The sequence below is a fragment of the Rhincodon typus genome, chromosome 4, assembly GCF_021869965.1.
Source record: "Rhincodon typus isolate 14 chromosome 4, sRhiTyp1.1, whole genome shotgun sequence".
NCBI lineage: Eukaryota > Metazoa > Chordata > Chondrichthyes > Orectolobiformes > Rhincodontidae > Rhincodon > Rhincodon typus.
This window is the reverse complement of record NC_063335.1, coordinates 68,047,217-68,072,331: the sequence shown is the minus strand read 5'-3', so window position 1 is coordinate 68,072,331 and position 25,115 is coordinate 68,047,217. Positions and strand designations below refer to the sequence as shown.

The 25,115-nt window shown below is 37.8% G+C and overlaps 1 protein-coding gene across 9 annotated transcripts in view; it reads left to right on the top strand.

The window, feature by feature from the left end:
• spidr (scaffold protein involved in DNA repair) overlaps nucleotides 1-25,115 on the top strand; it is a 250,462-nt gene that overhangs the window by 93,686 nt on the left and 131,661 nt on the right. For all 9 annotated transcript variants that reach the window (XM_048595620.1, XM_048595614.1, XM_048595617.1 and 6 more), the window contains one exon: nucleotides 16,089-16,308. In XM_048595620.1, coding sequence (XP_048451577.1) covers nucleotides 16,089-16,308 — 220 coding nt within the window. The remainder of the gene's footprint in view (nucleotides 1-16,088; nucleotides 16,309-25,115) is intronic.

Sequence of the window (25,115 nt, the reverse complement as noted above, 5' to 3'; positions counted from 1 at the left end):
TTGGATAGGCTTAGGTTGTCTATGCTGAAGCAGAGAAGACTGAGGGACAATCTGATTGAGGTTTATTGATTATGAAAGGCATGAACAGAGTGGTTTAGAAGCAGCTGTTCCCCTTAGGTCAAGGGCCAATCACAAGGTGACACAGGTTCAAGGTGAGGGGTAGGAAGTTTAGATGGGATGTGAGGAAAAACCTTTTTACTCAGAGGGTGGTAATAGTTTGGAATGCACTGCCTGGGAAGGTGGAAGAGGCGAATTACCTCGCATAGTGCTTTTAAAAAAAGTACCTGGATGAGGACTTGGCACATCATAACATTCAAGACTATGGGCCAAGTGCTGGTTAAATGGGATTAGGTTGAAGGTCAGATGTTTCTCACATGTCAGTGCGACCTCAATGGACGGAAGGGCCTCATCTGCACTGTATGATTCTATAATTCTATGATGCACGGCAGACTGAAAAAAGTTAACATTTTGAGCAAAAATCTTCCTTAGAACTGAAAATCAAAAGACAAGCACTTTAATAGAATTAGGAAAAGGGTGGGCGAAACAACGAAATGGTTCAAATCAGACATAAAATTGGGTTAAATTGTGTGACACTTACCCAAATTAAAGAAAAAATGTTATTGTTATAATCTCAGTTGATGGTAATACTAGATAAATCAGATGCCAGAATGAAAACCGAAAAAAACTGCAGATGCCGTAAATCAGAAATAAAAACAGAAAATGCTGGAAAAGCTCAGCAGGTCAGGCAGCATCTGTGGAGAGCAGAATTAATATTTCAGGTTGAGTGAAGCTGCCTCAGATCCCAGAGTGAAACCTGGCTTGATAGATCATGTTTTACATTTACAGTTGAATACTGGGCTGGTTAGTCACCGAACACTTTCACATGAGACTACCTATGTTCTTTTAACACAGAATACAAGTTTATTACACAAAAAAAAAATGCATATGTGTAAAAGTCACTGAAAAGATATCATCGTAAATCACAAACCAAAGAATTAATCCTTTTGTCCCCCAGTAATATGGTTTTCTGATATGCAATCCCAGAGAAATTTAACTCTTAATTTAATGCCGTTAGTTCCTATTGAAGTGACTCTTTCCAGTTTTCCTTCTTGGGTTGCTGAAACAATTATAAGATATCTTTACAGTTCTGATCTGAACTTCCTTCCTTCACATTTGTCCTGCTATTGCAAAACTGTACTCCAAAAGTGCAAACTTGAATCTTCTGAAGTGAGCTCAAACTAAAACTTGTCAGTGTCCCCTGATCATGTGTTTTTCTGAATAGCATAAAATCAACAATGTAAGTACCTCATCAATGAAGACCACAAATATCTGGTTAGGCATAACTACGTCATATGATTTATTTGAAATCACCTATTGAGTTCACTTTTCCAAATGCAACCTGATCTAAGTGTTTGTAGCATTTTCCATTTTCATTTTAAAATCAGTCCTTTTCTTTTTCTTAGGCAGATCCTCAGGTTCGAGGAGAACTTGCTTTATGATAACTGCAGTATGATATGTTCTAAAATTATAAATCTAATATATAAACTGCAGATTACCACAAGTACTGCTTCAAGGTTTGGGTAGATGGTTTATCTGTAGGCAGGGTCACTCCCTCTGAAGCTCTGATTTTACATCTGTATGTTCCCAACGAGGTCTTATGATGTTTGAATGCATTCCCAAACAACCCTTCTTCATTTTGGTCAGTCACAAGCCATTGTCTCCCAAGAACTGCCACAAACATCTAACTTCTTCACAGATGTTTTAGGCCATTCCTAAAACATTTCTGCTGGCCTCTTGGGCAGCTCCTGCCATAACTGCCATGCAAGTAGAAAAGGAAGTCCTGTGTCAGGAACACAGATACCTGTCTGCCCAGCGCAGCTGACTTTGAATGATTAGTACCTCACAGCTCAGCAGGTTGGCTTGGGAGAGAACACTACTGCTGAACAGCAGTGTTCTTTCCACTGGATTTGGAAGATCTTGAGAAGGGTTCACTGGTAACGCTTCACCAGTAGGTTGACTATAGGTTGTCTACAATTCCCAAAAGGGGGAGAGTATTGGAAAGGGGATTACAAAGCAAAGGGATGTGGAGGAAAGGGTACAAATATTTTTTAAAATTGCAGAGAGTCAAAGGGGTAAAACAAGTATCAGACAAATTTGATGGCATATGGCATTTGGAATAAAATAAACAAATTAGTGATACCACTAGTGGTTAAGAGGCATGATCTTCCTACAAGTACAAAATATCATCTACAGATTCTGTAAGTACTTCTTCAAGGGTTGGGTGGATGGGTTATTTTCAGGCATTTATACACTCCCAGTAGGGACAAGTTGTTTCCACTCCAAAGGGCTGGAGAAAAGTAGGCGAATGGCACTAGGTAACGATGCTCATTTTAGGAGTGGGCGCAGACACGATAGACCAGATGGCCTCTTTCTGTGTTGTAACACTTCTGTGATTCTCCATCATTTAACAGCCAGTACAAAGACATGATGACACGGAGATCAAAACTGGAAGTTAAATATTCAGGGTAATGTGTCTCTTTAGAAGGATAGACTGGAGGAAAAAGATAAGGGGTAGTATTGTTAGTACAAGTATGATAGCAAGAAATGATGTGGGAGTTTTGAGGCAAAAGTAAGCAAGTAATGTATAAAAAATTATAGTAGGAGCTTCTTTAATACATAAAAAAAGTGAGAGATCCAAGTGAACATAAGGCACTTAAAGAATGAGGGTGGGAAAATAACAATAGGGAACCAGGAAATGGCAAATGAGTTGAATAAAGCTTTACATCAGCCTTCACACTAGGGGACACTAACAAAATTCCACTCAGAAGAATGGATGCTTTGGAGAGGGTATAAAAAAGATTTACCAGGTTGGAAGGTATTAGCTATGAGGAGAGATTGGACAAACTTGGTTGGCTGTCACATGAACGTTGGAGGCTGAGGGTGTTCTGATAGAAGTTTACAAAATTATGAGAGGCATGGATAGATGGAGTCTTTTTCCCAGGGTAGAAATGTCATAAGTTTAAAGGAGATCTGAAAGGCAAGTTTTTTTTTATATAATACAGAGAGTGAAAAGTGCCTGGAGTGCACTGCCAGTGGAGGTGGTAGAAGCAAACACAATAGCAACATTTAAGAGGCATCTTGATAGATACATGAATAGGTAGGGAATACAGAGAGACAGACTGCAGAGAGGCAAAAGGTTTACAGAAAGGCGTCATGCATCAGCACAACGTAGTGGGCCAAAGGGCTTGGCCTTGTGCTATACTGTTCTTTGTTCTAAACCATCAGACAAAACAGTAGGGGGAGGGGGAGAAAATAAATACAAAAACTATCACTACAGCTTATTCAGGAGTTTCCTATAACAATATGCTGTTGTTTCAAGCAGGAAGCTGGCTATTGTAGGTAAGATATTTGGATAGGTACATGAATAGAAAAGGTTTAGAGGGATATGGGCCAAAAGCAGCCAAGTGGGGTTAGTTTAGTGTGGGAAACTTGGTCGGCATGGATGGATTGGACCGGATGGTCTGCTTTCGTTCTATATGATTCTATGGTTTTCTGTTATGAGGCAAGTTTAATAAATGATCTCAGAGTAAAAGATCCCCTAGAAAACAGTGACCATAACACAGCAGAATTAATCATTCAGTTTGAGAATAAGAAACTGTGCTGAAATTAAATACGGGTAATTATAAAGGAATGAGGGCAGAGTTGGTTGGAATGAACTGGGAAGGGAGTTTAGCAGAAAAGACAGCTGAAGAATAATGGCATATACTTAAGATTATAGTTCATGATTCACAATAAAGATATATCCCAGTGACGGAGGAGGATTCTAGGAACGGATAAACCAAGGATGATTAATCAAGGAAGTTAGGCTTTTCAGACTCTTTTACCTGACAACTTGCTTTCCTACCTATCTCGGTAATGTCAGCAAATTTGGCTACCCTACACTCAGTCCCTTCATCCAAGCCATTGGTATAGATTATAAGTATTTGAAGCCCCAGCACTGATTAGTGTGGCTTTCCACTAATTGAAGTTTTCCAACCTGAAAAATCGCTCATTTATTCTGACTCCATTTTCTGAATTAGCCAGACCTATATCCAGACTGTTGTATTACCCCCAATGACATCACACCTTGTGTAGAAGACTTTTATGTCCCACCTTATTGAATGGCTTTTGGAAATGCAACTACATCTACTGTTTCCCATTTCTTTATCTACTCTGCTTGTTATATCCTTGACAAACTCAAATTTGTCAGACATAATTTCCCCTTCTTAAAGCCATGTTTCTCTGCTGGTTTTATTTTGTTTTTAAGTGTTCTTCTACTGTTTCTTTAACAATGGATTACAGGCTTTTCTTAATGATAGATGTTTGGCTACCAGGCGTAGAGTTTTGTGCTTTCTGTCTCCCTCCATTCTTTAACAGAGGTGTTATGTTAGTGCTTTTCCAAGCCACTAAGAGCTTTTCAGAATCTAGTGAATTGTGGTTTCTGATTTAAGGTTACAGACCTGAGATGTTAATTGTATCTGACCTGCCGAGTAATTTCAGCAATTTCTGTTTCTATTTTGCTCTGCCGTTTTAGAAAGTCATTTTTAAAAAACTGATTTGCACAACTGACTGAATCCTAGTAGACTGGGAAACTTGCAAATAGAAGTTTTAACTATGGCTAGCTAAGTTATCAGTTATTTCAATCACTGAAGTTATCTTCAGTGAATCTCTATTAAGCAACATTAGTAGTGGTTGTAATACCTGGTGTCTGCCTTCTTTCTGTTATAGATAGGATGCATTGTCTCGCACAAATTTTAACCATCAGATAACACAGCTTAAAAGAAATGTCAACTAGATTGTTCCTTTAAAATAGTTTGTGTGTGCTCGTTCTCACTTTTAATTACAACACTATACATTACAAATATATAAAAGCTGTCTTGGTACGGTTCATGTGGATACACAAGTCATGAGACCATTATAGATTGGTATGTGGTTATCAGAAAATGAGACACACCCTGCAGTTGTACAGAGATGTTGACCCTAGAGAAGTTATAGATGGACATTGTTTGCAAAAGAAACTGATCATATCTCAGTGGTGTGAAAAGCCACATTAACTTGCTAAGGATGTACTAAAAGCAGACTGTTATAAGTGAGACTTCTTTCAACTTTAACTTCCTGCCATGTTATTTTTGTTCTGCAACTTGGTGTTTTGACAGTGTTATGTGAGGAATTGGTTAAAACAAAAGTTATAAAGGGCCCAAGCATAACGATTTAAAAATAGCTAATGGAATTGAAGATGATTTACAATGAAAGAAAGCTGATTGGGTGAATTATTGTGGACATTTTGCAAATAAGTTGGATGTGTTAATTCAGTTCTATGTGTTAAAGAACAAATGGGGCAGCAAGCTGCAGATCATAAGCTTTGAAGCAATATTAAAACTAGCTTTTGTTTAAGAAGACTATTATTGCTAGTGCAACACCTAGACAGACTGTGTCTTTGTTCATGAGGAATATGTTCGAACATTTTAAAGCGTACTAAACATTTCACAGAATATTAGATCCATTTAAAAACTGAGAAGTTATTGTGGGAGTTCTTGAACAGTTAGTATAGCTAATGTTATTCTGTACAATTTTCTTTAAAAGTTCATACATGTCCTTCAAGTTTATAAGTCTGTTAGCATCAGTTCCTTGAAGAAAATTGCTTAGATATTCTACTGCCATTTTAGTGAATTATTTAATGACTCTTCGTAAAAATATTTTTGGATGCATTTTGGAGAGGAGCATGTAGCACAAATCAAGCCAATAAATTCAAGCACTGTGTTCATAAAAGACTGAGGGCATCTCATTATATTTAACTTATCAATGTGATCGAGGTGCATGTAATACACAAGTTTTATAATTGAACTGCTTTGTAGAAATAACTAGTTCTCCCCGGATTTTCCCATGAACAAAACATTTTTTTCAAATTTCTCATTACTTCTTTTCTGCCACTCGTTACTTCTTCATGATTTGCATTCTGTCTGTTTGTTTGCAACTCTAATATAGCCTTGGTTGTCACACATTTCTCCTGACTGCGTCAGAGTTAGCCCTATTTATGTTTAAAATTCACCCACGCACTTTTTGTCTTTGTGTAAGTACCACTTTTTGCCCAGTTAGCAGGACTGTCACCCCTTGTGTCTGAGGTCATGGATTCAAGCCTGAGTTTGAGCTTTGAAAATTTAATCACGACGCTATAGTCATGATTATATATTGCGTTGTCATAGATGGTGTTTTGAGAATGACGTATTTTACCAGTTACCTATAGCGATAAATGTATTAGATCACAATGTCCTAACACTTAGACCTCTCAAACATGAATGTATAGAGTACAATGCCATTTGCCTCATTTACTTTTAGGATCTTGCTGTTCATTGCTTCTGTATTCACAAAAATGCATTTTTTTTTCTGCTTCTTTGTGCTATTTCATTTCTTCTCTGTGTTTTCCCATGCATACACATGTCAGAAATGTAAGTTAGAATCTGGGAGAATAGGGAAGTAAATAAATATTTGGTCTAAACTGGTGATAATTAACTTTTCTACTTGTGTTACGAAATTGGTGTGACATGATCTCTTGTAAGCACAGGAAGGGCACCGTGAATATAAAGGCTCCATCTGATGACACCACAGTTCTTGTCTATATTGGAGACAGTTACATAATTTTCTTGCTAATCACATCTGAACTGCTATAAATAACATTACTTTTTGTAGACTTAAAATTAATTAAAATGTAGCTAAAGTTTGCATTTTATTGCTGATTCTGTTGGAAGAAATGAGGCCCAGGCATTAGTGTGTAACATGAGACCCTGTTCAGGGTGTTAAGATGAGGCCCTCAGTGGTGTGGTGATGGTGTGGAAATTGGGCTCTAGATTTGGGTTTTGAGATATCGGAAGATTTTTGTAGAATTGCAAAGGTTTTTAATCATAGGGGACCACTGAATCCAGAGCTAACTATGAAGCCACGTACTTCAAATTCACCAAACTCTTACATTGATGTTCTGCGGGCATGGTTTTGAATACCATCATGGCGGATGTTGAAATTTGAATTTATAAAGTGTGGAATTTAAAAATCTAGCTGAATGGTGACCATGGAACCACTGTGAATTGTTGTAAAAACTCATTTGGCTGACTCATGCCTTTTAGTAAAGGAGGTTAGTTATCCTTACTGAGTTGGCCTACATGTGGTTACAGAAATGATTTAGTTCCGAGGCAGTTAGGAATGGGTAATAAGTACTGGCCCAACTAGAAACGCCCATTCCATGAATGAATTTTTAAAAAAAGACTTTCCTCACCACCAGGCTATCTTGTATCTCTTTATTTAACTCTTCCCTTTATTAATTTCCTATCTGCCTCTTCTATTCCTTAATTATTTATTTTTAACCTGGGTTGTTTCTTTTCCTTTATTTCTGTAATGCCACTGCTGTTTGTTGTATTTGCCATTTTAATTAAATCATTGCATAATTATAGCACCGGAAGTGATTCAGCCCATCGGACCCAGTTCTGGCTGCCCTTTTCCAGTAATCTGTACAATTTTTATCTTTGGTTGCTTATCCACTTTCCTTTAGGAGTGAATGATTGAATCTGCTTCTATTCTCAGATTGTGAGTGCTAGATTAAATTTCTCACTGTGTATAAATCTTTTCTTACATTGCATTTTGTCCTCTTGCCAATCATCTTAAATTGTTGGTTACTTTGATTCTTGACCCGTTCACCAGAGAACAGTTTTCAGTATTTCTATCCACGCTGTCGAGTCCCTATTGATTTGGAATACTTCTGTTAAATTTCCTCTCATTTTTATATAGATTCTCTCCAGATTCATATTATTATTAGTCATCAGCTCTGAGCTACACATATTCCGTCATTTTACCTGTAATCCAATTTTAAAGCCTGTTATATACCCTTTGTTCTTCTTCCTTTTCTATTCCCTGTTCTAATATAGAGAAGTGAGGATCTTAAAAAAAAAAAAAAAAATTCCCATGTATCTGGTTTAAATCATCTGCACAGATAGGTATTTACCAAATCAAGTGGCAAGTAATTCAATAATAACATTATTTATCTTCATATTCTTCTTTTGCACTCAGGAAGTGATGGCTATGTTCAAATTAATAATCTTGTTCACCAGACTAGAAAGAGTGAAATTGTTTCTTGTCCTAAATGTTTAAGCAACAGCAAATGGACTCTCTTGAAATATAATTCTTAGACTTCATATTTTTTGTTACAATAAAGTTAGCTTTTTGCCTCTTATGGAAAACATAAGTCATAATTTTAGGAATAAAAAAGAACTGCAGCAATTGGAACAGAAATCTCCTGATTGATTAATTCAGATTTATCAAAAAGAAATCATTTAGGAATTGACCACAAGTAATGTACAGGGCCTTTACCTGATGATGTAACAGTGACACTAATGATGTGCAAGGGATTATGAAGAAAGAATGGAATAGTCTGTACCAGTGACAGATGTACTTACAGAGAACAGTTACGTGCAATAGTGTAACTGGAAGAATTTGCAGAAACCTACCAGAGGCAGGCAGCAGTCAGCCTTGGGTAAGGGAAAAACATTGCAAACTGCATAATACCAAGAAGAGATGTGGCTGGCAATATTCCCATTGTATTGAATAGAACCCCAAGCTCCATGCCTAGTGGTAACACAAATCAAGGAGTCCGACATACAACTCCTTGAGCCAGCTCATCATGGATAATCATTTTTTGCGTCAGTTTCACTTCCCTACCCTATACCTATATGCCTTGACTCCCTTGGTACTCAAAAACTTGCATAGTTTAACCTTGAATACACTCAGTGCTCCACATCCAAAGCCCTGAGAAGTTGTGAATTCTAAATATTCACAACGCTAAGTACAAAGAAATGTCTCGTCATCTCAGTCCTTCATCTTGAGACAATGATCCCGAGTTCTAGATACTCCAGCCAAACCAAGGATAGGAGACTCATAACATCTGAATTCCCCTAGGAATTTAATATGGTTGATGCTAGAATTGCTAATTTATTTTAATTTGTTAATGGGATGTGGTGGACCAGGATTTATTGCCCATCTCTAATTGCCCAGAAGGCAATTAAGAGTCAGCCACATTTCTGTGGGTGTGGAGTCACATGCAGGCTAGACCAGGTAAGGATGGCAGAATTCCTTTCCTAAAGAACATCAGTGAACTGAATGGATTTTTCTTGACAGTCAACATGGGGTCCATTGTCATCATTACACCCTCAATTCCAGATTTTGTTTTATTGCATTCAAATTCCATCACCTGCCATGATGGGATTCAAATCTGGGCCCCCAGAACATTACCTGAATCTCTGGATAAATACTCTAGTGATAATGCCGCTAGGACGTTGCCTTAATTATACTAAATGCCAGAAAATTGAATGCTCTGGAAATCCATATTTGTATTTGTTGTAGTCATGAAAATAATATGTAGGTACATACAGACAGCAGGAAGCTTCGTCTTTACATGGGGTTTTGTAATAGTTTCCATTATGAATCAATTTATGATTTTGACAGTTTACAGTGATAATAATGCAAAGAATGAAAAAGCAATGTGATATTTCTATGAAAGTTTGATTTGTAAAATTGAAGAAGTTTTTATTACATTCACTTGTCCTTTTGCGGGATTTTCTGTAGGTAATAACTTGTACTGAAATTATACAGAACCCATTAAAAAAAATCAGAAGTAAATGCCCAGTCAGGAAAAATTATATATGTACTATTTGGATTCTGCCGTTAATGAAGAATGTCAGCTTATTTAGATAATTTAGCAGGAAACCATGTATGTATGCCTGTCTGTGAATTTGTCCACAGTGTAATTATTTTCAGTGATGCATAAGAAATTACAAATTTGCTCATAGTACTTTGCAGTTGGTTTTGTCACAATTGTTGCTGATCCTCTGGAATAGTGCACCATAAATCTAGCCCCGCTATTCCTGGGGTTAAGGTTTTTTAAAAGTATGCACAGTACCCCAATTTACCAGACTTTCACACCAAGGTTGATGGAAAGCATGAACCAAGTTTTTGTTTGAATCAAGAATTGTTATTAATTATAATTCATTAGTCTGTAGCTATAGGTAAACAGCTTTAATGGCATATAACATTATTAAGTTAATTACTAAATAAAACTTTAATTGCTTCCTTATATGCACAGACAAATAAATAGGGAAGATAGATTATTGGTAGACATAGAAGAAATAGAAAGTCAGCTCAGTGATCTTTGCTTTTCAGTTCCATCGTTGAGGTAATCCTTCTTGGCTGCCTAAACAGTTGTTGTTCTGATATCTTTCTCTGGGTGCTTCCATTTATAAGAAGTACAGAGTGACCAGTTCACTTGGAAAACATCATTGATTTGTCAAGTCAAATTTTAGTTCAGCAACTGTTGCAGGAAAGGTAACTGATTTTCTGCAAGTGTTTATAGTGCAGAAAACAGGTAGCTTCTGCTGGGGAGAAACGACTTCTGTGTCTTTTCTGTCTGTGTTTCTGTGCCTCTGTAACTTGTTGCCAGTTCCAACTAGCAGGTTAGCTAAGGACCAATCAGCTTCACTTGCGGTAATCCACAGCCACAAAAACTGGTACAGTTAAGATCAGGTGTCAACCTGGTGAAGCCACCAAACAGGGCTACTTGCCTGTTAAACAGCATATGCAGCAAGTGATAGAGCCAAGTGATCCCACAACCAATAGAGCAGATCTAAGTTCTGGAGTCCAGCCACATCTAGTCGTAAATAGTGGTGGGCGATCAAACAACTCACTCAAGGAGGAGGCTTCACAAATATCCCCATTCTCAATGATGGAAGAGGCAGCACATTAGTGCAAAACATAAGGCTGAAACTTTTGCAGCAATTTTCAGCCAGAGGTGCCATGTGGAGGATCTGTCTTGGCCTCCTCCCGTGGTCCCCAGCATTACAGATACCAGTCTTCAGCCAACTCGATTCACTCCACGCAATAGCAAGAAACATTTGGATACTCTGGATACAGCAAAGGCCACAGGCCCTGACAACATTCTGGCAATAGTAATGAAGGCTTGTGCTTCAGAATCTGCCACTCCGCTACCCAAGTACAGTTACAACACTGGTATCTACCCGACAGTGTGGAAAATTGCCCAAGTGTGTCTTGTACATAAAAAAACAGGACAAATCCAATCTGGCCAGTTACTGCCCCATCAATCTACTCTCGATCATCAGTAAAATGATGAAAGATGTCGACAATAGATTTTAGATTTTATTGTCACATATACTTAAGTACAGGAGTACAGTGAAAAGTGTATAATGTCACCTATAAAAAAGACTTTGATACAAAGTAGTAAGAGAAACGAGAGGTTAAAAGTTGACCATTATTTCATAAAATAGTAGAAAAATGAAGAAATAGGTAATAGTTTACATTAAAGTCTTTTACAGTTTAAACTAGGAAAACAAAGGAATAAATTAAAAATTCAACAGTCTTGACGAGTCTTCTGCTTATCTCGCTCTGCTGTCTGTTCTCGATGCCGTTGCGGGAGATACCATCGCTGCTGCTGAAATAGCCGCCTCTCTGGTCTCTCCTGGTGCCTTGGGAACATGCCTAGGCAGGATACACTCACGCCAAGCTGAGAGACCATCTGATATACTGCTGAGAGACCAGGCCGGGACCTGCCACGCCACAGATAGACCAGACCTTCCCTCGATCATAAGGTCAGAAGTGGGGATGTTCACTGATGATTGCACAATGTACGTGACTTTTCTCAGTTACTGAAGCAGTCCATGTTCAAATATAACAAGATCTGTATAGTATCCAGGCTTGGTCTGACAAGTGGCAAGTAACATGCATGCCACACAAACGCCAGGCTATGACAATCACCAATAAGAGACAATCTCACTGTTGCCCCTTGACTTTCAGTGGTGTTACCATCACTGAATCCCCCCACTGTCAACATTCTGGCAGTTATCATTGACCAGAAAATCAGCTGGATCCACCATATAATTACAGTGGCTATAAGAACAGGTTCAAGGCTAGGAATACTGCAGCGACTAACTCACCTATTGACTGCCCAAACTCGGTCCAACATCTACAAGACGCAAGTCGGGAGTCCCCACTTGCCTGGATGAGTGCAGCCCCAAAAATATTCAAGAAGCTTGACACCATCAAGGACAAACCAGCCCACTTGATTGGCCCTACATCCACAAGCATCCATTGTCTCTATCAGTGATACTCAGCAGTAGTAGTGTGAACTATCTACAAGATGCACTGCTGAAATTCACTAAAGATCCTCAGACAGCACCTTTGTAACCAACGGCCACTTCCATCTAAAAGGACAAAGGCAGCAGATATATGGGAACACCACCACCTTCAAGTTCCCCTCCAAGCCACACACCATCCTGACTTGGAAATATATCACCATTCCTTCACTGTGGCTGGGTCAAAAATCCTGGAATTCCTTCCATAATGGCATCATGGGTCAACCCACAGCGGTTTAAGAAGGCAGCTCACCACCACTTTCTCAAGAGCAACTAGGGACGAGCAATAAATGCAGGCCAGACAGTGACGCCCACATCCCACAAAATGAATTTTTAAAAAATCTGTCATGTATGCAGTCACAATGAACGTTCTCTCCTCAACAGCACTCCTCAAATCACTTGATGAAAGGTCACTCATAAAATGGTGAAAAACAGCAGAGAAGATTGACTTCATGTGTTTGGGCCAAATGGTGGGGGAACTCATTTGCTGCCTGGGACCAGTCAAGTAAAAATCACAGCAACAGCCCAGAATCAATGCTGATGTTTCACAACTCCTATTAAGCTTAAAGTTATCTGCTAGTGGGGATTAGAAGCAGATAGCAAAAACAGTCCTGATGCCAGACTCTCAAGACTGCCCTAGAGCAGACAGACCTATCATATCTTTATATGGGGATGTGGACAGCAACCAATCAGGCGAAGCAGCATGAGTCAAAGGGATAGACTCGATTTCTGAAAACTATTAATTTTTCAGGAAGAAAGTGACTAGCAAAGGTGTTTACCAACATTCACAATGGAAGCACAATTCCAAACATCTGGTATCAATCCAAGATTGTGGCCATTGCCAAGTCAGGGAAATCACTTGGTGGGTGACCCAGGCAGCTATTGCTGCAATGCCGTGCTTTAACTTCCATATATTTTGGAATGCCTCCTGTTAAACAGACCGAGTCTTTTCCCAGAAGCAGCAATGCCTCCAAGATGGGCATGTTATTGCACGAAGTGTAATTGCTCCAGCCAGGTCCCAAAGTAATCCAAGAATAAAGGTGAGCAAATGGATGTGCTGTACTTCACTTTTCAGAACATAGTTGCCACATCAAAGATTATTGTGGAAAATAAAAACTCATGGTTAGGGGATAACATTATAGCATGTATAGATAATTATCTGGCTAACGGGAAACAGAGAGTCGGTATAAATGGACCATTTTCTGGTGGCAAGATGTACTGAGTAGTATGATACGGAGATCAGTGCTGGAGCCTCAACGTTTTACAATTTATATTAATAACTTGGATACAGGAGTGAAAGGTGCAGATGCTAAATCTGCTAATGGCAAAATGATAGGTAGCAAAATAAGTTGTGAAGAGGACATAGAGGCTACAAAGGAATATAGAGGTAGATGAGTAACTGGTAAAGATCTGGCAAATCTGGCAGAGAACATGGGAAAAAGTGGAATTATCTATTTTGGCAGGAAGAATAAAAAAGGCATATCTCCAAATGATGGGAAATTGCACCACTCTAACATGCAGAGGATGTATGAATTATGCACCTGGCACATGAGGTACAGTAAACAATGAGGAAAGCTAATAAAATGTTATTCATTTGTTGCAAGGGGAGCTGAATACAAAAATGAGGTAGTTATGTAGAACATTAAGACCACATCTGGAGTACTGTTTGGAATTGACCGCCTTATCTAAGGAAGGATGTCAAATCATTGGAAGCATTTCAGAGAAGGTTTGCCAGCCAAATACATGAGTTGAGTGGCTTGTTTTGCGTGAACATGTTGGTCAGGCTAGGCTTGTATTTGTTGACGTTCGGAAGAATAAAAGGCAATTTGACTGAAGCATGCATCCTTGGTGATCTTGGCAGGGCCTGGAAAGAAGATTTCCTCTGGAGAGATTCTAGAGCTAGGTAACACAATTGAAAAATAACGTCTCCCATTTAAGATCAAATTGAGGGTGCTTTTTCCTCCAGTTGTGAATCATTGGAATGCTCTTCCTCAAAAGGTGGTGACAGCAGTGCCTGAAAATGTTTTTAAGGCAGATGTAGATAGCAAGGGGGTAGGTGAGAATGTGGAATGATCCGGTCAGCCATGATCATATTGAATGATGGAGTAGGCTCAAGGGGGCCAAGTGACCTACACCTCATAATTCGTATGTTTTTACCAGCGTGTGCATTGCTGCTGGTAAAGGCTTGCCTGTAGTGATATAACAGCTGAGTGAGCATTAATTGATTGGAGATGGGACTTCTGTCCCTCACTTGCAAGCGAATCCCACATCAGAAAACTACCAGCCATTCTGTTTCACCAGTTCCCCCCGCCTCACACTCTCTCTCTCTCGTGTGCACTCTCTCTCTCTCACTCTGTCTCTCTATTATATATATATTTATTTCATATATATAATAATCTCTCTCTATATATTTCTATGTATCGCTCAATCCTTAGTGGGTGAGGATGAAGCTTTGCTTTTGGGTAGGCAAATAATGCATGACACCCACTGTTTAAGAAAGATGAGAGAAGGAAACTATGGTTCAATAGACCAGTTAATCTATTGTCAGGGTCTGTAGTTCAGAATTGAGTCACTGAACACTTTAAAAGTTTCCATTTGATCAAAAGGACTCAGCCTGGATTTATTTATAATATATAGGTCATGCCTAATATTTTTGTTTGGGTAAATTAAAAATCAAAAGAACTGTGGGTGCTGGAAATCAGAAACAAAAACAGAAATTGCTGGAAAATGTCAGCAGGTCTGGCAGCATCTTTGGAGAGAAATCAGAGTTAACATTTCAGGTCCAGTGACCCTTCTTCAGAACTGAAATACTAATTTTTTTTATTGAAGAGGTAACTAAACTACCAGTGAGGGGAATATTTTTCAGTATTTTTTATATGAACTTCCAGAAAGCATAACTCACAAGGAGCTGTTAGATACAGTTGAAGGTCTGGGAATTGGGGGAAAATTATGGACTTGGACTGAGCAGCTGGAGATACAGTGCAGTGATCATGGACCTGTGCTCTAATTGGCAGTGTCTGACTAACTGTATCCCACACGGATCAGTGATGGGTCCTCAACTATTGATTGTACTCATGAATAACTTTGGTGACAGAATGGAGAGTACATATTCAGATTTGCTGTTGTCAAAATGATAAGTGGCATTGTATGTAGTGTGTATGAAACCATTAAATTGGAAAATGATCTTGGAAAGAGTACTTTCCAAATGGTGAAAATCTAGGAGCACTGGGGGCTCAAAGAATTTTTGGTATGTATGTACATAAATCGTCAAAACATCATGAACAGGTCCAAAACAACATTGAAAAGAAGCTAATGGAATGCTAGCTTTGATATTTGAATATAAGATGTAAGTAGTCATGCGACAGCAATAAAAGGACCTGGATAGACTAATGCCAAATACTGCAAGCTGTCCTGCTTAGGGAGTATATATTGGAAGAAATACAGGCTAGATTTAAAAGAATAGTGCCTGGCCTCTGAGGATTAAATTACCACAAGTGAATCCACGTGTCTCCTTGAAATTTAGAAAAATAGTGCGATTTGGTCAATATTTATTATGTTCATGGGAATTAGGTAAGGAAGATAGAAACTGTTTCCACCCGTTGAGGAATCTGAGCCTGGAGGTAAAACCTAGACCCTTCAAGAATGAAGTTAGGAATTGCTGTTACATGCAAAAGATAACAAGAATTCAAAATTTGAGATTGGTTAACAGAAATCAGATTATATAATAACTGCCTCAGCAGCAGAAGTGCTGGGCCAAGCAGATAAAGCAAGGGATAAAATATGTAATACCTAGTAGAAGCTAGCTGCCTGCCTAAAGTTTAATTTCTAAAATCAGAATAATGAGTATCCTTGTCAATCTTGTTGCAGGTCGGAAAGATGATATTTTGATGGTGAAAGTTTTGGATTTGCATGAAGAATGTTCAATGTTTGTAGCTTTGTGTCAGCCATTGAGGGGAACCTCTACAGACTATGCTAATGAAAATGATGGATGCACCATTAAAGCACCACTCAAGGTTTTATTCACAGGAGAAACAGCATTACCCCTTGGGATCTGTGCAGGTGATACTGTTCACATCTATCCGCCATGGTGAGTGCCTTATAACCTTTCACAAATGCAGGTTGGTTCTTGAACAAAATGTTTTTAAATAAACCAATCCTAATGTATATATTACACTAATATTATTAAGGATCAAATCATAATTGTTTTCAAATAAAACTACCTTGTAACTAAACAATAAATGTTGCAATGGAAAGAAGTGCCATAGTTCTGAACTGGTGTGCTGCAAGTTAATGTATGTCATGATAATTGAATAGTCACGGTTTTACTGAAATATTGCTCTTAAGATTACACTACCCTGGTGTTTTACTATGTCCTATTTAGTTGGAACAGTTTACATGCATATGATCCCTTTCTGTGAGGACTGCAGTTTATTAAAAGAAGTCACAGTATTTTTGCGATAATTTATATGTATTCACTCACAGTGTAGTGTATTGACAGATAAAAGAACAGATATTTTCAAATCCATCTGTCAGAGGTGTTATTACATACCTCTGGAGCCAGTAGGATTTGAACCTGGGCCTTCTGGTCCAGAGGTGGGGGCATAGCCACTATACCACATAAGCTGATAGGTAAAGGAACAAATATTTTCTATATCGACCTGCTCAGAGCTGCTATTACACACAGCTGGAGCACGTGTGACTTGAACCTGGGCTTCCCAACTCAGAGGAAGTGACACTACCTTTGCATCCACAAGAGATCACAGGTAAAGAAACAGATTTCAGCTCCTAAGCCAAAACAGTTTTTTAGCTGTTCACTTGTCACTGAATTTGTTAAAGGATGAGTATTTGCCTACTTCTTCAGCATAGTCAGCTGCTTTTAAATTATAGAAAGTCACCATCAATATCAGAATGCTTGATATTAATAATGACCTCCTGTAGTTTAATTTCACTCACGCATGTAAATAATTGGTTTTTGAATAGTTGACTTGGAGGGTTCAAGTCTATCCTGAATATTTGGCTTTCCATTACAGGGAAATTTGTAATTCTATTAGAAAAGCAATTAATCAGAAAGACTTGAGAAAGAAAAATGAGAAAATTTATGCATAAACATTGGAGTCGTACAGTGCGACATGACTTAAATTTTGGGTGGAGGACCACTTCCATTCCAAACTCGAGTTGCATGAAAGTAGTCATTACCCAGTCAATGCAGTCACCTAGATGACTTTTACCAGGCTATGAATGAGATGTGTTTTGAGTATCGTGAGCAATCTATCAACATTAACATCAAGGGAAATGTAAGTGCATTTAATTTAGGACACATTGCTATCAATCATGGCACTAATATGAATTGCACCTCTGAAAGATATTCTTTAAGGATATCCAACTTCTGAAGCTGAGGGTCGGATATGCAAGTCTGAACCAGTGATTTCCCAGAAATGTGAGGCTTGATGGAGAGTATATATAAATATCCTCTTCTGTAAGAATTCAAGCATAAGCAAAAGAAACAAAATCCTCTGCTGTCCTGTAGAAAGACTCATCACACACAAACAATTTACATATCATGTCCCATAAATAGTAAGTCAAGCCCATGTTTTTATCCCCATTGTCCTAAAATTATGACATTCAGATATTGCAATAACACGGCACAGCTGTGATCTACACAGTGACTGGCAGAAGTAAGATTTTTACTCTAGTGTATTAGTATAATTACTAGTAGATTTATTTCAGTATTGTTAGTGATTAGTTCGAGAATGCACTGTATTTTGATCATAAAAGGTCATACAATGCTGTGTCATTACTGATTTTAAAACTGAATAAGTGAAATTTGATTTGTATTATAATATTTTATTCATGTTTAGGATGTTGAATTCCTAGCTTCTCTTTTTCCTGTGCTCGCCTGAGCTATTAACATCTTCTGTGTTTATGTCCTCAATTATGACTTGTCGCATTCTTTTCAAAACAAATGATAGGCAAACAGGAACCAAATTTCACAAGGTTTATTCATGTCATGTGTTTATGACATGCCAAAAACAAAGTCACTAATTATTTCACCTATCCTTAACTAGTGATTAGCAAATGTAAACTTCACACTAGGTTCTGTGCAGATGAAGTTTTCCTGAATGCAGTTAGCTGTCTACTCTCCATGTTTGGGGGAACTTGTGAGGAGAGCATTAACCAGGTGTTAAATACTTCGAAGATATACAGGGAGTCCATAGCCCGATTCTGGTGTTGCCCTAGTTATTGATTTGTGGCATATAATGCACTTGGACTCAAAATGAATGTGTCCTGCTTACCATATTAGAGTAGAGGCCATTTAACACTCCAAAACATGAAAGCTGCGCATTTCAGTTTGTAGAGTGCTGTATTGTCACCTAATGGTTTGATTGTGCACTAACAGAATGAAAGCTAGCTACAATTTTAAATGTAGCATCGAGATTATTGAATATAAATTTGACATGAAAGTATGACAACAAAAGGTGATGAAAAGAATAAAACATTGAAGACAGAATGATCGCACAGATGTAAAACTTTATTTTAACAAAATTAGATTGTTAGGAAAACACCAGTTTATAAAAAGCCACATTTTAGATTAATCTTGTGCTATCAGATTGGACTTGCAATGCAATCAAACTAAAGCTTTTAATTTAGAATAGGATATAGTGGAAAGAATATGGGACAAAAAACAATGTGGAAGTATTTTTTATAAATATGTAGCATCAATATTACCATAACAAATAATTTGCCGATACCTTAATAACATTACTACAGTCATCCTCCTTTAAATTAAGTCATACATTTAATCTACCTAGTTCAATATTTTTAACCCTAACTTCCTGCTTCACTAGTTTTTAGTCTCCTCAATTTAAATTATTAAATAATTCTGATTATATTTGTGCAAACCAGGAGTTATATCATCCTCTACTCAAGTTATTTCATATACTATGAGTTGATTTAAAAAAAATTACAGTGAGCACAGAAATCTCTGCCATTGTTGGTAATATACGGGCCAAATGAAGCTTGTTGAATCCTTGTTTGGGTTTTCACTTTGTCCAGTAAGTTGAGAATCTAGTGCATTGCTTAGTTTTATACATTTTAATTTCGGCCAAAGAGAAATGTTTCCATTATGCTTGTCCAGACTAAAGCTTAGGAAATTCTATTCATTCCATCAAGATAGGTGAGCCTGCTGATGATTCAGACAAACATTCTTGAAGATTAAATTGACTGATTATGTCGTAAATGTACATATGGTACATCATGTTCCCTATCTATGTAATAATTTGTTCTGGATGACAAGAGGAGAGAGTAATGCATAACCACCCAATGTCAAACTTCCATTTTTATATATATATATAACTCGGAATGTAGATCTTTGCAGTTTGTTTTATTTATTTCACTATAAACTTGCTGTCTTTTATCTGTACAGCAGACGAGCATGATCAAGAGAAAGGAATGTAGTGGTGGTCTGCATAAATGCAGTATCATTAATGGCCTTCGTGTCAACTTGCAGTAACTGCATTGAAATGTTTTTAGTGTTATGAATGGTTTTCCGATTAGTTATGTTACCATGCATGCCATGGTTAGATACCTCCTCATTACTTTTATGCTGACAAAAGGATGATTTACATGGGGCTTTTCGTGTAAGAAATATCCCAAAGCACTTGCAGAGGGGTAAAGAGAAAATAAATAAAAGGACTGAGTGTTGGGAAGAATGACCAAATGATTAGTCAAATAAGTTTTTAAGAGCAGAATGAGAAGTCGTGAGTTTAGCTAGAATAAAGAGTAAAGAATAAGTCTAAAACAGCTGAAGACAGTGTAACCTTTGAGGCAAAAGGGGACTGGTCTTTTCAAGATGTCACAGTTGGAGAACCAAATATTATGGGAGAGGATTCAAGGATCTGGACTGTTTCTTGACATAATATGCATGTTCATTCCCAAAATTCCAAATTACTATCTCTTTCGACACTGGTGCAAATATCCTCACGCGCAGAATGTTCAGCATCTCAATATCCTTAATTCCTTAAATAACTAATTTCTGGGAAAAATATACTTTCTTATTTTTGAGAGTTCCTTTATGCGCTTGCACCTTATTTGTAATTCTTGCATTTCTGTCATGTAGAATAGTTATAATTCACGCTTGTTCCAGAGGAGCAGGATGAGGCCCACACTGTATCTTTCACTCACAAAATGTGTCAGCTACAGATGAACATTCTTCCACTAGTTCATGTTCCTATTTGACTTAGTTGTCCGATGATGTACGTTGTTGTAAAACTGCATATTACAGTTCCACACGAGCAAGGTAATAAGAACGCTTAAAAGCATCTTTCTCCAAAATGTCAATTGTTTGCGTTTCATTTTGAGTGAATTCTATAAGATTGGTCTTGGAGTCAGTAACCGGCTTCAAACATTGATGACTGTTGGAATGTTGTTTGCTTTGTGTTTATCTTAGAACATCCAAAAGATTGTTAATGCACTTGTGCAGAGTTCATTCAATTATGAAATTGGAATGCATAGTAGTGCTTTCTGAAGAACTTCTGCTCAGCATTTGACAGCTTGTTAAGGGATTATAATTCTTTCTGTGGTTTAAATATAGAATTTACAGCACATAAACTAGTCCTCAATGATGTTTTTGCTCTACTTCCTACCAAACATCTAACTCCATCTAATGATCTTTCTACTGCTTTCTGCTTCATATAGTTTTCTGTGCAAATTTTATTTATTTTGATTTAGCGGCAAGTTGAACATCAACTGTTTTCAGTAAAATGGCTTCTCCTAAATTCTTTATTTGGTTTATTAGTGACTACCTTATGCTTATGAACTAATATTGGAGCAAAGGACTCAGGAAATCTGAAATAAAAACAGAAAATGCTAAAAATACTTATCAGGTTTGTTAGCACCTGTGGGGGAGAAGCAGAGTTGACATAACAGGTTGAACCTTCAAAGAACTCCTGTTTTATTCCCAATTTATAAATCCTAGTTTTGGAATTTCCTTCACGAGTGGAAATGTTTTCTCTGCATCTAATTGATTAATAATTTTGAGACCTGTATTAAGAATTCCCCTTGTCCTTTTTGCTGGAGAAATCAGCTCTAGCTTGTTCCATTTTTTTTCTAATAGGTACAATCTCTCAGTTCTGTATCATCCTCAATTTTTTGTTGGACCTCCTTCACTGTATATACATCTTATTTTGGCTAAAGACTATAAATTTAGTGGACTTGTGTTGATTTGGTGATCTTCAAACGTAGATGGAGAGTAACAAAATGGTTCACTTCCCCTTCAATTAAATTTTAAAGAGTACATCATTGCTTCCTCTCATTGATTGTATTCACTCAATCCTGTGTCATGTTATCTGAACATCTTTCCTGCTGGATCAAAATACACATTTTTGTAAGCTAGCAGCAAAGCTACAGCAAAAGGACTCACAATTTGATCACTGCTGAGTTCACTAATATCAGCTGTACCGATGGTGGTGTGTGCCACAATTGGTGTAGCCCCTCCCATGTGAGCCGGTATGGTTGCTGTAGGTTGTAGAAAAAAGATGCTGGAAGCTGTAGATTTGTTCGTTTAAAGTTTAATTTTTGACCTTCAAAAATGTGGATTTTGATCTAGTATTAAAGTATGTTCGGATAACATATATTCACCATTAATTTACTAGAATAAATGTGATGAACTGGCTGTTGGATCCTGCCTGTTAGTAAGCTGGGGTGCTTTGACTGAGGACTGCAAGTGCTGAAGGCTGGAATTTCCAGACAGCAGTGACTGCCAATTTTGGAATGTGCTGCTGACGTCAGTAGTTACTCCAGGGAATGTTTTGCATTCCAGTTCCTGGTAATAGTCAGGTGGCTTACAGCAAACAAGGAAAAAAAAAATCCCATTTCCAGTTTATTTTAAATAGCAGCCAAGTGGAAACAGCTGTGTTGTTGTTAGTTGTTAACAGTAAGCATACGTTGTTAATGGGGATAATTATTTTTATGGCTGTTTTCGGTTTTTTTAAAAACTACATTCATAGAACTCATGTTTATTGTTGTTGTAAATCTGAGTCAAAAATTGGTCGAGTTTAGTTTGTTAGACCATGTTTTATTGTACCAAAGCCAAGAGAATTCATTAGCTCATCAATGAGACTGCTTTGTGGAGCTTGAGCTTCCAGTAAAGGAAAGTTGAATGGGTTGAATCACAGTTTTTTAAAAATCCCAAGGAATGTTTACTTTCATTGATTTTTATCTTCAGTCCAACTTTTTAATTTCAAGACTAAACACTTTTTCACAATTTAACTAACAACACATGCAACTATTAGCATGCTAAATTTATGTTTACCCATTTTAGTCAAAATAGATTTCAGCTCTCCAGGAACCTACAAATTAAGAGTATAACGCAATAAGAAACAAGAGTAGAGGCAGAATGAACTATCATAAACTTGCACTGCCATTTACCTCCCTATCCACTTGTCATCCTATTTACTTGGCACTTTACTCCCTACCCATCTGGCATCCTACTTACTGGGCACTCAATTCCCCCCTACACATCCTGCACTCTACCCTCCCAGCATTCTAACATCACATTCACTTATACTTACTCCTTGACAACAGCTGGCAAAGGGCTGCCAGGACCTTTAAATTTCAGAATACAGCAGCTGACTGCTATGCAGTGGGAGTGTGGATTGCCTTCCTGGACAGTTCTGATGGAAGAATAGATGGTACGGACACGCGGCCCCACATTGAGAGAGCCCTGAGTAGAATTTCTTCTCAGAAATGCGGAGCTCCCTTATTTCTTAAAAAAGAAGGGTCGGAGTGGCAATCTGTATGAAATTGCCACTGCTCGAAAAACCCAGTTCAATATATCTTTGCTTCATACAGCTACTTTTTAAATCTGTGGCTACACTTCGTGGTGGTGAGAAAACTTAGTTGAATTTCAAATCTCCCATATGCTGCCTGTGAGGCATGAGGTCGAAGACTGAAAGGCTGGCGTGGTCCCTTTGGAACCTTAGATACTAGAAGTGAGTGGTCTCGGATAGTCCTAGGCTGCATGCACAGGACATTGGCTCAGAGGTGATACTCTTTCTTGTAACTACACAATAAATAGTTCCATTAATATAAAAACAGAAAAAGCTGGAAATTTTGAAATGATCAGTAGCCACTGTGGAGAGAAACAGAGTTAATGTTTCAAGTCATGATGACCCTTCATTATTGTCCACCAGCCAAGAATGATGGATGCATCACTGTCTAATTTTTCATTGCCAAGATATATAATAGGTAATGGTTAAATAATGAATATAATATGCTTGACATTGGCTGGGAATTTCTGCTTCTGCACTTCCTAGCTGACTACCTGTCAGGAAGTTTTAATGGGAGGAACATCAGGACCTGACAAATGCAGAAACATAAAAGTCTGACCACTGTTTTGCCACTTATTTTTTGAATATTAATGTTCGAAATAGCCTTCATGTTTTTGTCTTTTATATCAGACTAACATATTTTAATCCACTGCTGAGTTAGGAGTTATAATTTTGGTAAAAGGTCATCTCAACCTAAAATATCAACTTTGTTTCACTCCACAGATAAAGCCTACCTGCTGAATATTTATAATATTACTTCACATAGTGATAGCAGTTCTAATCGCCAATGTTTTGTCCTTACAACTGGGAAACAGACAGCAGTTTACAGTCTCTGCACTTGAACAGTTAAATATGAAAACCCAGAAGTTCAATAAAATCATGGCTAATTTAGTTGTGGTCTCAACTCCACTTCCTGTCTGTACCCTATAACCATTTACTCTTTGTCTATCAAAGATCTACCTAAGCCTTGAACAAATTCAGTGACATTGATTACTGGGGAAGAGAATTCCACAGACTAACAACTCTGTGAGAGATAACGTTTCTCCTTACCTTGGTCTGAAAAGTGAAAACTGTTATTCTTAAACTGTGTCCCTAGTTCAGGGCTTTTATAAAAGGGTAACCGTTCTGTCTGAATCTGCACTGTCAGATTGCCTCAGGATCTTGTATGTTTCATTGAGATTACTTCTCATTCTTCTAAATTCCAGTGTGTGAAGGCCAAACCTCTTTAAACTTCCTTAATAATATAAGCCGTTCATCCCAGGAATGTTTTGATGAACCTTCTCTGAACTGTTGCTTATACTTGCACATCCTTTTTCAGATAAGGAGACCAAAGTTGTACATAGTACTTCAGATATAATTTCACCAAGGGGGATGCTGTGGTATTGTCACTGGACTAGTAGCTGAGAGACCGAAACTAATGATCTGAGGACGCGGCTTTGGACCTTACCATAGCAAATGGTAAAATTTGAATTCAGTTAATAAATATGGAATTAAAAACTACTTTAATGATTACCATGGAACTAATGTTGATTGTCATAACAAGAACGTAAATCATTTATGGAAGGAAAATCTGCTTTCCTCACTTGTTCTGACCTACATATGACTCCAGATCCACATCAGTGTGTTTGACTCATAAATCTAAACTGGCCGGGCATGCCACTCAGTTCAATCTAATTACTGCGAGTTCTGATGAAAGGAATAGAGCTGGATAGACCAGCGTTGCTGAAAACACTAGCAATGGCAACAGTGCAAATAGTTGATCCTGCAATTTTCCTTACTAACAACTAGTGCAAAATTGGGAGGAGTATCTCAAATACTAGTCAAGTGACAGCCTCATTGTCATTTTTACATAATTTTACCTTGGTTTGTTTTTGTGGAGCAGGTTGGGACGGCAGAATTTATAGTGGAGAATGGAGAAATAACAAAGAAACTAAACAAACTATTTTGCATTAGAGATAGTAGGAACTGCAGATGCTGGAGAATCTGAGATAACAAGGTGTAGAGCTGGATGAACACAGCAGGCCAAGCAGCATCAGAGGAGCAGGAAAGCTGACGTTTCGGGCCTAGA